Raw genomic sequence first — 16796 nt, forward strand, 5'->3', positions numbered from 1 at the left:
GCCAGGCGTCTCCTGCAGGAATGGGATGGGCTGTGCCGCTGCAGCGCTGGGTGTTAGCTCACCCTTTGGGGGCTGCGCTGGGGTGTGCATTGCAGTGGGACCCCGTGGTGCCAGACACAGCACAAGTCAGTCCCTGAAACCGCCTCCCTCCCATCTAATGTCTGTGCAAGGCATTGCAAGTGGCCAGGGCTTATTACGAATAGAGACGGGCCCGATCCCCAGAACCAATCTCCCTGCCCCCAATGGTTTGGGGTGCTCAAAATCCAGGTCCAGTTCAGACTCATCTTTTCTTGACACCAGCCCCCCAGGCCAAGGGCCTCTCTCCCTACACTGTGGGATGTGGGGGGGCTGAAGGGAATGGGGGTGAGCCCTGCTGGGAGGGGGCTGATTTCCCAAAGGTCTGGCTGCTTAGGCAAAGTTTAACCCCTTCCCTGGCCTGGGAGCTGGAAGCACAGACAATTCTGTTGTCCCCCAGGAGCTCCAGGGTGTCACTGGAATTCAGAGTAGGAGTGCCCCCTCGGAGGTGACAGAAACTAGGACATTCAGGATGGTCAGGAGCCTACCAAGCTGGGCAGCACGTACTGAGGCCCGGGGCAGATTTCCCAGGCCAGCTGCCTTACAAAAGGGATGATCCTGGGAAAACTTGGCCGGGTGGCAGCCGGAACGGAGATCAGCCTGCTCTAAAACTTAGCTCCCACCCATGTGCGCCAAAGGAGATTCCTCAGCAGTGCAGGGCCTATGTCCCACAGTCAAGCCACTGTGATTCCATCTAGTCAAGGCAGCGCAACACACACACACACACACACACACACACACACATGCACCAGCTCATTCCTGACAATATCCAAAGGTTCTTCCAACACATGTTCAAATTCCACCTCAGAACACGACGAATAATATCTCTGGCTAACCCCAGCAGTGCAAGAAAGGAAGGAGGGTGTCAGGACAACACGATGAGTCGGACACTTGCATACGGCATTGTCCCCAGGCCTCGGTGGGTCTCGCTTTACTCCCACAGGGGCCTTGCTGCACCTGTTTGTCTCAGTGGGGGCTAAGCGCCTTCAAAAATCTTCCTCGCCGTCTTTCGTGTCCACAGCTGGCAAGTGGAGAAAATAAAATCACTAATCTCCCTCCCCAATGTTCCCCTCATTTTTTACATCCACGTGCAGATTTTTTCTGTCCATGTGCGGAATAATTTTGGATACATACCAAGGCAGGTGCGAATGTGCACCGCCAAGAGAAAAAAATACTAGCTGTGGCTGCTCTGCTGATCAGCTGGGCAGCATTTGAATCTCTCCTGAGGGCCACGCAAGCGCACAGCTTATGGGGACACTGTTCCTCCCATGCACTTTGAACCGCAGAAGGGTTCCCAAAGAAACACCTACTGCTCCTGATTCGGTTTGGTTAGCACCGGCAGCCCAGCCTGCCTGGATGATGCATCCACTGACCCCATGCGGGGTAAAGCAAAGGGCTGGTCTGCGCTCCCAGACTGAGCTAATCTGCCTGGCACTTCCCCGGTTAATCCCAGGCCTGTGGCCAAGGGAAAATTTACTAGCGGCGCCACCTGCCGGAAGCAGTGTGCACCAACAGCACAAAGGAAGGGCGCAGGCCTGCAGCAAAAGCCACCCAGTGGGAAGCTGTAGCCAGCCCCCGGCTCACCCCGCCCTGGTGAGACTGGCATCCTGCCACTGGCAGCTTCTTAGTCATTCAGCAGTGAAAGACCCCGCTCCTCAGGGTAAAACCACGGGGCTTTCCAGGAGGGAAGCGAGGGCTTGGTGACACTGAATGGCTGGCACTAGTGCAGCCTGTCCGGGCAGACACAACTTGCACTGGTGGAGGGGTTTGCCCACCAGCCAAGGTAACCCACCTCGCCAGGAGGCGGTAGCACGGCGGGCGGCGCACGGCGGCTTAACCACCCACTCGCTCCAAGCAGCTGCCAGTTTGTCCCTGCAGCCGACGTGTGGATAAAGCTCTGTAACATTTCCATAGAACCATGTATCATTCTCCTATAACTTCCTATGAAGAGATTTTATAGATACAATCTTTTAGATACATCTTTATGTTAAGCCTTCTTATAGAATCCCTTGTATTATTCAGTCTTTTCCATAGAAACGTTGTATCAAGCTCTTTATGTTATACGTCTTAGGAATACTTAAGGCAGTGGTCACCAACCAGTAGATTGGGAGCTACTGGTAGATCTTGGAGCCTTTGACAGGTGATCCTGTCAGGTTTGGCCAGGAGGCCGGCACTTCACCTGCTCCTCTCAGCACTGACGTGCTGGTCCTGCTCTTTGCCTTGGAGCTGCCTCCTACCCTCTGTGAGCCTCCTGCTTGCTGTGCAGGGCAGGGGAAGAGGAGGGGGTGCTGCTGATATCTGGGTGCCCTTCTCCACCCTCCCCCTCGTCACCCATCTCCACAGAGCAGAATGGGGACAGGGATGAAGAGAGTTTGCTGATTGCTTTTGGGAATGGTGCAGGGCTAGGGTAGGGGTGAGCCTATCTTAGCTTACCCTTACCCTACTGTACCACCATCCAGAATTCACCTGTGGTAAGCACCCTGAACCCCCTTCCTGCACCTCAACTCTCTGCCCCAGGCTCAGCTCAGAGTCCCTCCTACACTCCAAATCCTTTAGCCCAAGATCAGAGCCTACACCCCCTCCCCTCACCCCAGTCCTCTGTCTGCTGCCTGATAAAAGTGAATGAGGATGGGGGAGGGAAAGAGGACGGAGTGAGCAGGGGTTGGGGCCTCGGAGAAGGGATGGGAAGGAAGTGGGGCCAGGGTGTTTGGGTCTGAGGTAGATCCTGGATTACACTTAAATTCAAAAAGTTGTTTTGTGCTTAAAAAAGTTGGAGACCACTGAGTTAAGGTAAAGAAAAATGTCTTTTGCTAGGGGTAAAATAGATTTCTCCCCCTGAGCTTCTGGTGCCCCGCCAAACCCAATCAAGGCAGAAAGGGCCGGAGGCTGAAGAGATGGGGCCCATCTCTCTCCAGCCTCCTGTCTTTGCTGAGCTCCTATGGCTCAGCTGCCCATAAAATCATAGACTAGCACAGGGGTCTCCAACCTTTTTAAGCATGAGAACCCTTTTTGAATTTAAGTGCAATCCAAGATCTACTTCAAACCCAAATACCCTGGCCCCGCCTCCTTTGTGTCCCTTCCCTGCTCACTCCATCCTCCCTCCCTTCGTCTCCCATCCTCCCTCACTTTCACCAGGCTGGAGCAGCAGGTTGGGGTGCAGGCTCTGGTCTTGGATTAAGCGATTTGGAGTGTGAGGGGGGCTCTGAGCTGAGCTTGGGGCAGTCAGTTGGAGTACCAGAGGGGGTTCTAGGTGCAGGCTCTGGGTTGGTGTTTGGATGCAGGGCTGCTCGGGGCTAGGGCAGGGGTGTAGGAAGGGGTTCATGACTGGGGTAGGGTTTTGGGATGTGGGGTCTGATTGGGCACCGCTTACCTCACGTGGGTAGAGGGGCAATTGAAGTGTCTGTACTTGATAGCCTTTTGGCCAAACCAATCAGGATCTCCTGTCAGAGGCTCCAAGATCTACCAGTAGATCCCGATCTACTGGGTGGTGACCACTGGACAAGCAGAACTGGAAGGGCCCTCGAGAGGTCATGAAGTCCAGTTCTCTGCCCTCAAAGCAGGACCAAGCACCGTCTAGAACAGTGTTTCTTAAACTGTGTTCTGTGGCACACCGGTGTGCCGCCGAGAACAACAGAATTCAAAATGGCCACCCTTAGATTTTTTTTTTCTTTTTGCTCAATAACTCCCCCTCCCCCCTGACCCTTTTTCCCCTGACCTTTTTTTTTTGGCTCAGCAAAAAGTCCTTAGTGTTCCCCATAAAAAAATGTATTGTTTGGTGTTCCTTGGTCTTAAAACGTTTAAGAAACCCTGAATCTAGAATCTAGATCATCCCTGACAGGTGTCTGTCTAATCCGCTCTTAAACATCTCCAATGGTGGAGATTCTACACCCTCCCTAGGCAATTTATCCCAGTGTTTAAGCACCCTGACAAAAATGAATCTTAAAGTCCAACCTAAACCTCCCTTGCTGCAATTAATCCCATTGCTTCTTGTCCTGTCCTCAGAGATCAAGGAGAACAGATTTTCTTCCTCTTCCTTGTAACAACCTTTTAGGTACTTCAAAGTTGTTAACGTGTCCCCCTATGGACTACTCTAGTGTTTCTCTCTAGTGTTTCTCAACCTATTTTTTATAAAGTACCCCTTTCAAAAAATTATAAGTACCCCCAGTACCTACAGTTTTCAGACACACAATTTTGTGTGTGTTATTGCAACACATTTGGGTAAACAATTTAATTGTAGCTGGGCGGGCGAAGAAATGTTTGGGTGTAAAAAGGACAAAAATAATAAAGCGCTGTAAAACTTAAAACAAAAATTCAGTTTTCTCCAAATTTCAGTTGTGTTGACATAACCCCCGCAGGCTTCCCTCAAGTACCCCTAAGGGTACCACTGATTGAGAAACACTGGACTACTCCACATCCCATCCTGCCCACCAAGGGGGAAACAAGGGAGTGCCCCTTGCTTCCCCCTGGGTGGGCAGGATGGGACCAACTCTGGACAGTCAGCTGTTGGCTTTATTCAACTGGCAAATGCCAGCAAAACAAGGATTAACATTCTCAGCGCAAAGCAGGGTTTTGTTAATACAACTTCCCTATTTTTAGGTGTTCCCAGCATGCCTGCGAGCCCCTGCCAGTTCCCCACTGGGAGAAGGACAGTTCCCACCGGAACGTTCCCACCCCTCGCCCTGTGATTTCCTCTTTTCCTGCCCGTGTTTGTCCTTTTTCATTCCTGTTTTGCTTTAATGCTGGTTTTCCTTACCCCCTTTACCACGGGCGGTGGGTTCTATGGATCTGTGGTGCTCGGCTCCAGCAAAATTCAGGGCCGGGTCTCTCCCATGGCTCCACCTGTGGCCCCTGAACACACCCCCTTGGTGCATCCTCTGGTGACTTAAAATGGGCTGGGGCCCCCACCACCAGCACCAGCAGTGGAGCAGGGCTAGAGCAGCTTCCAGCCGACTGGCTCCATGCAGCTGCCAGCTTGTCCCTGCGGCCCCTGGGTGGTGGTGGTGGGGGGTGTCTCTGTGCACTGCCCCCACCCTAAGCACCCTGAGTGCCCTGTAGCCAATAGGAAGCTGTGGGGTGGTGCTTGTGGGCAGCAGTGCGTGGAGACCTCCAGCACACCTGCCTAGGAGCTACTGCTAGGCACCCTAGACTGCCTCCCTTCGTCTCACCGCCCCCACCACTCCTGTACTCCAGTCCCCTGCCCCAGCGCAGAACCTGTACCCAGAGCTCGACCTCCCTCCCAGAGCTTTGGGCAGCTGTGGGAAGTGATGCGGTATCACCAAAATGCCTGCTGCCCCTGCCTAATACCAGCTATGTTGCTGAGCAGGGTGTGTAGAACCTGCCCACCATTGGGTCACCCAACATGAGCTTGGCAATGGATGCCCCTGGAACCCTTGGAACTAAGGATAAGGGCGGGGTCCAGACTGTAGTTCAGTCGGGGGCTCCCCCAGTGGCAGTGGCTAAGGTACTTGCCCTCAGAGGTTGAGGGTTCAAGCCCCCACCCCAAGCAACATGGACCTGGCACCTCTCGGGCATAGGACAGACAAAGGGGGCCCTGAAGGTAGGAAGGCAGGGGGGCACACAGCCAGGGACCAACTGGGAGGCCATCAGTCAGTGGCAGGTTCTCACGCCATGCGACCGGGCCCCTGTGCTCATGGCCTGGGGCAGGGTTGGGGAGACCCCAGTCCTGCCTCTCAGCCCCTGGAGGAGAGAAACCGGAGCCAGGGCAAAGCCAGCTGTGCTTTGCATGACCCACAGTCACAAGGTGCCAAGTCAGGAAACCCCACAATGGCCAGCTTCCCTCTTTCTGACAGGGGCTCACAAGAATGGAGGGAGCCCTTTTCAAGAACAGCCCAGGGAGGTGAACACACTGGGATGTGCTCATGTGAATTCCAGATCACAGCAACAGCCCTGGGACAGGAGCCCTCCATCCCCAAACATAGCAGCAGGGTGAGCGCCCCATGTACACCCTGAAGAAATGCTCACCTGGAGCAGGGCAGGCATCAGCAACTGCAAGGGGTTATACAGCCAGAGGATACACACATCACCCAGAAGGAGCTGCAATGGGACTTTCTGCACCCAGCAGATGACTCAGATGGTAGGTTGGCTCTCAGAAGTCCCCATGGAGTTGTCCTCCAGTATGCTGCCTGGCTGCACTCTGGGGCTCCCCACTACCCTGCCCTGCTGGGCCAGGACCTCTGGTCTCCCCCAGCCAAGGGGTCACCACCCCTCTGCAGAGCAATTCGGATGTGTGGTTCTGGGTGGGGCTCGGCTCAGCATCCAGGAACAAAAGTTTTACACAAAGATGTCCGCTTCCTATATCAATGCAAGAGAGACACACAGTGCTTGCTCCCCCAGGTAACAATGACTTACGCTGGGCTTGATAATCAACAAGTGTTTTTTATTAAGTATGAAAAGTAGGATTGAAGTGATTGCAAGTGTAAACAGATAAAAGAAAGTCACTAGTTAAAATAAAAAACACACCAGGTAATTGTAATATACAGTACTAAGAAACTTGTTACATGCAAATTCTTAAGTTTTTCCTGTTACAGACTAACTTGGCTACCCCTCTGAAACTTTTCTTCACAGGTGGTTTGTTAAGTACTGAGCCATTATATTCCTGAAGTATCCCTAATGGCTGTTATTAGCACATTCAGCATTAAAACCAGATTCACACTTCATATTTCTAACTTGACATACAAGAATGATATATGAACAAAAATAGGATATACAGTAGGGATGTGAAAGTTTAACCATGTAAATGGTTAACCAATAAGGTTTGGCTTATAGAATCATAGAATCATAGAATAATAGGACTGGAAGGGACCTCAAGAGGTCATCGAGTCCAGCCCCCCGCCCTCAAGGCAGGACCAAGCTCCATCTATACCATCCCTGACAGATGTCTATCTAACCTGTTCTTAAATATCTCCAGAGAGGGAGATTCCACCACCTCCCTTGGCAATTTATTCCAATATTTGACCACCCTGACAGTTAGGAATTTTTTCCTAATGTCCAATCTAAACCTCCCCTGCTGCACTTTAAGCCCATTACTCCTTGTCCTGTCCTCAGAAACCAAGAGGAACAAATTTTCTCCTTCCTCCTTGTGACACCCTTTTAGATATTTGAAAACCGCTATCATGTCCCCCCTTAATCTTCTTTTTTCCAAACTAAATGTTATCAGTTAACATTCATGGTTACATGCAGGCTCTCGGCATGCCTCCCCTTACATAGCTACTTACTTACACACATTTGGACATTCCTAATACACAGTTTCAGGAGATTGTAACTGTGCAATGTATATGTTACATGATGCATTTTGCATAAAGCATCTTTGAATTAGGCATATTCATATTCTTAAACCAATATTCATAAAGGGGGTGGGGAGGGCGGGAGGATGGCAGGGGGCATGGCGAGCAGAATAGGAAGTGGAATGACCTGGAGGGGTCAGCATCTGCTGGGCCCCACAGGGTAGGGCCCTTGCCCCATGCTTGGAAAGGAAGTAACTGAGAATTGGGTGTCGGCCTTCCTGGTCCACCTAGTGCTTGGCCTCTCTGCTGATGTGGCAGACAGCTGGGTCACTAGCAGCCGTTATTTCCTGTTCCATTGGAAGGTGGGCTAAGACACCCCTGCTCAATTAATATGGGACACCAAACAGCTTCCACCAGCTAAGAAGTTGCAGCCTGGGCAGGAACGCGGTTCCCAATGACCCAGGCATCCAGTGCCTGGATGATGCCATCACGGGCTTTAGAGCTGTTACTCACCCAGAGGGGATTACTTTAGTGGAAATAATTCCTGATTTGATTTGCCTTTGTCCCACCCCTCCCCCATCCTGGGGAGTGGTGTTGCCCTAAGGAACCCCCCTCTCCCTCCCCGGCCATGTGATTGTCAAAATGTCTCCGCAATCTTTTTTATGACTAATTAGCCCCAGATCCCTCTGTAGCTGTAATTGATAGAGTCTGGGAGAGGGGTTTGCTCAGGGCAAGCGGCCCCTTGCCTTCGCCAGAGACGTACAGAACCTGCTGTGTGGTTCTGACTAAGCTGCAAAGCAAGCTGGTTACTGGCCCCGTAGCTAGACCAGTGACTATTGGAAAGTGCAGTTGTCACACTACACATTATAGATGTTCCCAGTGTCATAGCTCTGTGGGTGCCAGGCTGGTAGAAAAACAAGGTGGCAGGTCATATCTTCTATTGGTGACAAAGGCAGAAAGAAACACAAGCTCCCAGTAGAAGCCTACCTGCATCATGCATGTGAAAAGTCTCTCCTTCTCCCCACAGTGTGTTACCTAGATAACATGTTCCCCACAGGCGACAAGGAGACGGCGCTGAGTTCAAATCCAGGAGGAGCCTTTGGCAGTCACTTGGCTGTCTGGTTAGCAGGGATAACATCTGCCTCCTCAGGGAGTCACGAGGGCCCACTAGCACCACGCACTGTTCTTCTCCACCAAGGCAATGGATCTGTGCGGACAATTAACTCCTTCACCCCTGCTGCCCCATGCAGAACATGTCACCTGCTCAGCAGGGGTTCCCCGGCATGTCCTGCTAGGGAGCAGAGCTAGAGACTCCAAATAGGGTAGCCCCAGGGCTGCCTACTTGGAAGGGGGGAAGATCTGAGAGTTCGAGGGAGGGGAAAGCACAGCACAGGGGCGTGCCACTGTGTGAGACAGAGCACCTGGTGGACAGGGCGAGGGTTGGGGAAACGCCTCAAAAGCCAAGTCTGGGCCTGGCATTTCGCTCCGGGGCACCTGGTGATCTGGAGCCCTTGCACCAGATCAGATGGCTGCCCACATGAACGTGGTCACCACTGGCCTGGAAATCTGGTCTCCCAGCAGAGGCGTAGCGAGGGTGTTATGCGCCCAGGGCAAAGGAAAAATTTGTGCCAGCTCCCCCGGCGGGGCCCTGACCCTGGGAGGAAGGCAGGAGGGACGGACTTGTACCACATCTTCTCCCACCTCCTCCAGTTTGGGGCCAGGCCTCCGCATACACTAACCCGCCAGCGGAGACGGAGGAGGGTCGGTCTGGGGGTGGAGAAGAGGCTCCGGAGGAGGAGCAGGCAAGCAGAGGGATGACAGGAGAAGTGGAAGGGGACTAAATTGGCACCCCCCCTAGTGTGGCACCTGGAGACAACTTTCCCCATCGCTACACACTGTCTCCCAGACCTTGCACACGCTACAGACCTGCCCACAGCTAGCACCCCACCCCTGCATGCAGAACCCAGCTACGGAGCATGTGGCTGGGGCGCTGTGCCCACAGACCTCCATGTTCCCCATGGGGGCAGGAGGCCCCTTGTTCCAGGGAGACACCCACCGGGTTTTGCCGCTCATGTCACCCACCTGTGGCCCTACCCCCTTTGCCCCTTCCTCACGCTCTGCCTGTGATCTGCTTGGCCCCCTCGTTCCCCTCCCCAGGGAGGTGCCACCTGGCCATCCAGCTCCCACTCTGCCTGTCCTCATGCACTGTCCTCTACTCTCCCCAAGCTCACTTCCTTCTGCACCCACCTTCCGTCCCCGTCCCTACCCCAGCCCAATCCATCCCCCTGCCTCTCCGGTTCCCTACCTCCCCCAGCCCATCCCATCCCCCTGCCTCTCCGGTTCCCTACCTCCCCCATCCCATCCCATCCCTCTGCTTCTCCGGTTCCCTACCTCCCCCATCCCATCCCATCCCCCTGCCTCTCCGGTTCCCTACCTCCCCCAGCCCATCCCATCCCCCTGCCTCTCCGGTTCCCTACCTCCCCCAGCCCATCCCATCCCCCTGCCTCTCCGGTTCCCTACCTCCCCCAGCCCATCCCACCCCCCTGCCTCTCCGGTTCCCTACCTCCCCCAGCCCATCCCATCCCCCTGCCTCTCCGGTTCCCTACCTCCCCCAGCCCATCCCATCCCCCTGCCTCTCCGGTTCCCTACCTCCCCCAGCCCATCCCATCCCCCCTGCCTCTCCGGTTCCCTTCCTCCCCCATCCCATCCCATCCCCCTGCCTCTCCGGTTCCCTACCTCCCCCAGCCCATCCCATCCCCCTGCCTCTCCGGTTCCCTACCTCCCCCATCCCATCCCATCCCCCTGCCTCTCCGGTTCCCTACCTCCCCCAGCCCATCCCATCCCCCTGCCTCTCCGGTTCCCTACCTCCCCCAGCCCATCCCATCCCCCTGCCTCTCCGGTTCCCTACCTCCCCCAGCCCATCCCATCCCCCTGCCTCTCCGGTTCCCTACCTCCCCCAGCCCATCCCATCCCCCTGCCTCTCCGGTTCCCTACCTCCCCCAGCCCATCCCATCCCCCTGCCTCTCCGGTTCCCTTCCTCCCCCATCCCATCCCATCCTCCTGCCTCTCCGGTTCCCTACCTCCCCCAGCCCATCCCATCCCCCTGCCTCTCCGGTTCCCTACCTCCCCCATCCCATCCCATCCCCCTGCCTCTCCGGTTCCCTACCTCCCCCAGCCCATCCCATCCCCCTGCCTCTCCGGTTCCCTACCTCCCCCAGCCCATCCCATCCCCCTGCCTCTCCGGTTCCCTACCTCCCCCAGCCCATCCCATCCCCCTGCCTCTCCGGTTCCCTACCTCCCCCAGCCCATCCCATCCCCCTGCCTCTCCGGTTCCCTACCTCCCCCAGCCCATCCCATCCCCCTGCCTCTCCGGTTCCCTACCTCCCCCAGCCCATCCCATCCCCCTGCCTCTCCGGTTCCCTACCTCCCCCAGCCCATCCCATCCCCCTGCCTCTCCGGTTCCCTACCTCCCCCAGCCCATCCCATCCCCCCTGCCTCTCCGGTTCCCTTCCTCCCCCATCCCATCCCATCCTCCTGCCTCTCCGGTTCCCTACCTCCCCCAGCCCATCCCATCCCCCTGCCTCTCCGGTTCCCTACCTCCCCCATCCCATCCCATCCCCCTGCCTCTCCGGTTCCCTACCTCCCCCAGCCCATCCCATCCCCCTGCCTCTCCGGTTCCCTACCTCCCCCAGCCCATCCCATCCCCCTGCCTCTCCGGTTCCCTACCTCCCCCAGCCCATCCCATCCCCCTGCCTCTCCGGTTCCCTACCTCCCCCAGCCCATCCCATCCCCCTGCCTCTCCGGTTCCCTACCTCCCCCAGCCCATCCCATCCCCCTGCCTCTCCGGTTCCCTACCTCCCCCAGCCCATCCCATCCCCCTGCCTCTCCGGTTCCCTACCTCTCCCAGCCCATCCCATCCCATCCCATCCCCCTGCCTCTCCGGTTCCCTACCTCCCCCAGCCCATCCCATCCCATCCTCCTGCCTCTCCGGTTCCCTACCTCCCCCAGCCCAGTCTCCGGCCCCTCCATTCGAGCCCAAAGCTGCTGCCTCCCCAGCCCATCCCCGTCTCTCCAGACCCTCTCCCCCACCCATCCCCCACCCACCCCGCCTCCCTCCACATTCCACTCTGCCTCCGTCACCTTCTACGTGCGAGTTCAAACTTTCAAACCTGCCAATGAGGACACCTCGGGAGGCGGGAATTAGGGGAGAGGCTGGGTCAGGGGCGGGACACACCCCTACCTCCTGGGTCTCGGCCACAATACCCCGCCCCTTCTTGCGTAGCCCCGCCCCCGTGGCTATATAAGGCCCCGCCCATGAGGGCAGCACAAAGTTCTTCTCACTAGAGGCTCCCTAAAGGGTCGGATAGTGAGAGACTCGCTGCCCCAACGACGAAATGGTGAGTTCGGGGCCCGGGTTCGAGTCCCCCCTCCTGCCCTGCTCCTATTCCGGGCAACTTTATAGCGGGACGTTGTGAACTTTGGGGGGGAGGCGACCTAGACGGGGAGGGAGTCGCCCGCATGGACCTGGGGCCACTGTATGGGGGAAGGGCGGGACGGGGCCGGGCGGAAACCATGGGAGGAGGCAGAGCGGGCGGGTCACGTTGTACCCGGGCGGGTGCGGGGGGTGCCCTGGGGTAGCCACAGTTCGGCATGCGAGCTGGGGGGGAAGCGGCAGCCTGGCCGCCGCGACCCCTTGGCACGCGTGGGTCCCCACGCTGCGTACCCCGGCCGCGCGTGGCCCCGACGGCGCTGCCTGGGGCGCTCGCAGTGTGTCTAGCCGAGGGCCGGCTCCAGCTCCCCGTGACCTTGGGCAGCCTCCATTGCCCCGGTCGGCGCATCCCTGGGCCGCGCCCTCAGCTCCTTGCTGCGCCACGCGAGGCCGAGTCACCGCGGGGCGGGCCGATGGCCGGATGCGGAGCTCGCTCCGGGGGGGGGGGATGGACGGAAGCGGCCGAGCTCGCCTCGCAGCTGGCCCGTGACGCTGAGCTCGCCTGTCCTCCCTTTTCCCTCCCCCGCGACTCTGGCCTTCGGGGTGGCGGTAGAAAACTCGCGTGGGACAGGAGCTGCTCGGCTTCCAGACGCCCACGGGGCTGGAGGGGGGGCTGCCACGGGCATCCGCCGCGGCGGTGACTCCTCCGAGCCGGACCCAGGAGTCATGGGCGCAGCCGGGAAGCCCGACTTCCCCGCTGCTTCCTCTAACCACTAGGCTACATTGCCGGGCCCCGCAGCTCGGCAAAGGCCGCGGATCCGAGGGAGCTGAGACCTGCAGCCACTTGTGGCTCGGGTCGGGCTTGGTGCGGGGTGACGCGAGGGGGACCCGGGCTCGGGAGGGGCCGCCTCGCGTCGCTTCGCCTCCAAATAAGCGCGCCCGGGGCACTTGCCCACGTGGTGAGGCCCAGACTTCCGCGCCGGTCCCTGTAACTTCTCCTGAGCGCCCGGCGCACGCGAGTCGCTCCCAGGGCTCGGAGGAGTCGGAAGGGGATGAGTCATCCTCGGCCTGCCGGGGATCACAGTGGGGCTGCCCTAGAGACGGGTCACGCCCGGGTCCCTGCCCGCATTAGTCAGCAGGACTAAGGCGGCTGCCTTCTCGGAAGCTGGCTGCCCTACCGGGCCAGTTCAGGTGAACCGAGTGGCCTTTGCCAGCCGGGTGCCTCAGTTTCCCCTCTGGAACAGGAGGAAAACTGCTACTGCAGGCGGGGAGGGCGTTGGGTTCGTGCCGGGCCAAGCCCTGCTCTGTGGGTGGGCGCGTTTCAGCAGGGACTTGAAGCCAAATCAGCAAAGGAAACACGTGTAGAGACCTTTGAAAAGCTTCTAAGATGCTTGTGGAACGTTTCCATCGGCTCCTATAAGTTCGCAGTCCGGGGGGGGCCTTGAAGAATCCTTTAAGGGGGTTCCCAGAAGTTGCTGCTGGCTGTGCTCTCCAGAGACTGGCCAAGGTATGGCCTCCCCTACAGGGTTAAAATTCTGACCAGAGCCCTGAAAGCTACAGCTCTTGTAGCAGCTTATGTGGTGTGTTTTTTTCACTGTCAGAGGGCCGGAGCTTGCTGGTTTAATCTGGCTTGGGGGGTGGGGCCGGGGGCTACTGAAAGAATACAATAGAAGCAGAGGCCCATTAGCTCAGTGGGGGTTTGTTGCACAATGGCTGGGGAACCGCCGACCAGGGACTGAAAGGGGGAATTTGCATGTTTCCATGGGGCCGGTCAGGAATGTTCCCTGGCGCTGAAGGCTAGCCTGCAGCTATAGAAACTGGTGGGACCCAGTGGGAAGCAACAGTTGGGTTACTAGGCTGCAGCTGAACTTGCTGTCTCATCACAGGTCTGAAGTGATTCAGAGCTGCTTTGAAGGCTCAGCCACCCTTCACTGTGGCTTCTTTGTGGTCTGGGAAATCTTTTCTGGCCTGGTTCAGGAGCCTTGTGTGTGTGCTAGTAGATTCCTTCGCTAAAGAAGTGGTTCCTTAAAAGACAGCAACTTTCTATCTACTCCTTGAGAGTGGTACCTGGCTGGCCACAATCTTGCTTTATTTTTAGCCTGCATCCTTCCTACTGGCAGCTTCCTCCTAGGCCAAAGAGAAGCCAGGGACTTTGTCTCCTAGAGGTGTGGGCATTGCAGGTCGTGTGACAATTCATAAATCTAATCCGGCACCTCCCTGTCTCAGCATCCCCTGGAGACTCTGGGTGCAAAGCTGCGCACCTTTTCAATGCCCCTTTCTCCCCACAGCGTGAGTGCATCTCTATCCACGTCGGCCAGGCCGGTGTCCAGATTGGCAATGCCTGCTGGGAGCTCTACTGCCTGGAACATGGGATCCAGCCGGATGGCCAGATGCCCAGTGACAAGACCATTGGTGGAGGAGACGACTCCTTCAACACCTTCTTCAGCGAGACAGGCGCCGGCAAGCACGTGCCCAGGGCTGTCTTTGTGGACTTGGAACCAACCGTGATAGGTGAGTACGCAAAGCCATCATCTAACTGCTTTCTGGACTCCCCTTGTAAGCCCATGTGCAGACAGCTACTGTGCATGGACGGTGGGGAGAGACCGACTCTCTGCCTTTCCTCTCCCCAGATGAAGTGCGCACTGGAACCTACCGCCAGCTCTTCCACCCTGAGCAGCTAATTACCGGCAAGGAAGATGCTGCCAACAACTATGCCCGTGGGCACTACACCATTGGCAAGGAGATCATCGACCTGGTTCTCGACAGGATCCGCAAGTTGGTGAGTGAGTCTCGCCGGTGAGGCTGATCGGGGCATGCCAGCCAGCAGTACTGTCTGCAGCGCCAACCCTGGCGCAGAATGGTGCTGATGTGCATTTGTGTTGGCCCATTTTGCCAGAATTGGCTCCTGGGCAAACGACTTATTCTGGACAGGAACAAAGCCCCTTTCCTGCCCAGCTGGGAGGGAGTGAGGCCTTGGAACCCCAGACAGCTAGGCCAGTGTGCTGTAACTGGCATATGGGCAGAGTGGGCTATGGACAGGTCTGTGTTTGACACCATCCACATTGGGGAGATACTTGTCTTTCCCAGCATGGCTGGACCCTGGCTCCAAGGCTTTGCAGTGTCCCTGGGAGGGGATGAATCAGGTTGAGGTTAGGGGTGTGAACATTTTTGGCTTAGATGAGCCCTTTTGGTACAGTGAATAGCCAATCTCTGAGCTCCTTGATGGGAAAGTTTTGGGGGGCAGGGTGTGTTTGCACCCATGTCACAAGTATTGGCTGTCTGGCTTGGAATGCAGGAACAGTGAATTCCCCCTGGGGCGGGGCAGGAATGGAACAAAGGCGTATTCCATTTGGTTTCAGCCTTCATGTCTCATCTTCCTGAGTGATTGGTTTTCATGCTAGCTAGACTAACAGGCAGGCATGACTGGACTTGCTTTGCTTCAACTCCTTGCGGGGGGCTGGGGCTATGTGCCCTGTGAGGCTGGCCGAAAAGCTGCCTGCATTTCTGCTCCTTTCCCCAGGCAGATAACTGTGGGTAATGGGTATGGATGGAGGCTCTGCCTGGAGCACTGAACAGTGTCTCTGAAACAAGGCAAGGTTCGGAGCTGGCTCAGACCGTTGCATGTGACCGCTCTGAACGGAGGGGAGATGAACTGCTGATCTTGTGGCCAAAAGGCTCCTTGGTGGCAGATGCTCCTTTCCTGACTTCAGTCCATGCCAATGTGGGTGGCTTCCAAACCTAAGTGTCCCTGATCCATCAGAGCAGGGCTGGCTCAGGGATCTTGTTAGATCAGGCTCTCCGTGGAGTTGGAACAGATGCACTTGTGCTGGGACGCTGTGGTTCCAGAGGCAGCTTGTAACTTTTTTCTTCTAACAGGCAGACCAATGCACAGGCCTCCAGGGTTTCCTGGTCTTCCACAGCTTTGGGGGTGGCACTGGTTCAGGGTTCACCTCCCTGCTGATGGAGCGTCTGTCTGTTGACTATGGCAAGAAATCCAAGCTGGAGTTCTCCATCTACCCAGCACCTCAGGTCTCCACCGCTGTGGTGGAGCCCTACAACTCCATCCTGACCACCCACACCACCCTGGAACACTCTGACTGCGCCTTCATGGTGGACAACGAGGCCATCTACGACATCTGCCGCAGGAACCTGGACATCGAGCGCCCAACCTACACCAACCTGAACCGCCTGATTAGCCAGATTGTGTCCTCCATCACCGCCTCCCTGCGATTCGATGGTGCCCTGAATGTAGATCTGACAGAGTTCCAGACCAACTTGGTGCCCTACCCCCGTATCCACTTCCCTCTGGCCACCTATGCCCCTGTAATCTCTGCTGAGAAAGCTTACCATGAGCAGCTGACTGTAGCAGAGATCACAAATGCTTGCTTTGAGCCGGCCAACCAGATGGTGAAATGTGACCCTCGCCACGGGAAATACATGGCCTGTTGCCTGTTGTACCGTGGGGACGTGGTTCCCAAAGATGTCAATGCTGCTATTGCCACCATCAAGACCAAGCGTAGCATCCAGTTTGTGGACTGGTGCCCAACTGGCTTCAAGGTTGGTATTAACTACCAGCCTCCCACAGTGGTTCCTGGTGGTGACCTGGCCAAGGTGCAGCGGGCTGTGTGCATGCTGAGCAATACCACAGCTGTTGCTGAGGCCTGGGCTCGTCTAGACCACAAGTTTGACCTGATGTATGCCAAGCGTGCCTTTGTTCACTGGTATGTGGGGGAGGGGATGGAGGAGGGGGAGTTCTCGGAGGCGCGGGAGGATATGGCTGCCCTGGAGAAGGATTATGAAGAGGTGGGGGCCGATAGCGTTGAGGGTGAGGATGAAGGGGAAGAATATTAACTTGTCTCTGTGCTGTCATGTCTGTTCTGTTGTTGCTGTTCTTGTGAAACTCTCCACTGTACCCAGCTGTCATTAAAGTGCTCTTCCAACTCAGAGCATCTCGTTTATTCAGATCAAACCGAGCCCATGTACTGTGGGCTCCGGCTGAGTCCTTGGGGATGTGCCGGGGGGCTGCCAGCTATTGAACAATGAGGGCG

The 16796-nt window shown here is 56.7% G+C and overlaps 1 protein-coding gene across 1 annotated transcript; it reads left to right on the plus strand.

Annotated features, from left to right (window-relative positions):
• Positions 1-11557: 11557 nt before the first annotated feature.
• TUBA1C (tubulin alpha 1c) lies at positions 11558-16692 on the plus strand. The gene is made up of 4 exons (XM_006131171.5): positions 11558-11716; positions 14037-14259; positions 14379-14527; positions 15625-16692. Exons 1-4 carry the CDS (start codon positions 11714-11716, stop codon positions 16597-16599), a joined length of 1350 nt encoding a protein of 449 aa, XP_006131233.1. The 5' UTR covers positions 11558-11713; the 3' UTR covers positions 16600-16692.
• The last annotated feature ends 104 nt before the right edge of the window (positions 16693-16796 follow it).

Source organism: Pelodiscus sinensis, chromosome 31, assembly GCF_052426305.1.
Source record: "Pelodiscus sinensis isolate ZL-2025 chromosome 31, ASM5242630v1, whole genome shotgun sequence".
Taxonomy (NCBI): Eukaryota; Metazoa; Chordata; order Testudines; family Trionychidae; genus Pelodiscus; species Pelodiscus sinensis.

Excerpts from the sequence above, each read along its gene's own strand:
- TUBA1C (XM_006131171.5), top strand. Across the intron at positions 14,260-14,378 it reads CTTGGAACCAACCGTGATAG|ATGAAGTGCGCACTGGAACC; the intron begins GTGAGTACGCAA and ends TCCTCTCCCCAG. Across the intron at positions 14,528-15,624 it reads TCGACAGGATCCGCAAGTTG|GCAGACCAATGCACAGGCCT; the intron begins GTGAGTGAGTCT and ends TTCTTCTAACAG.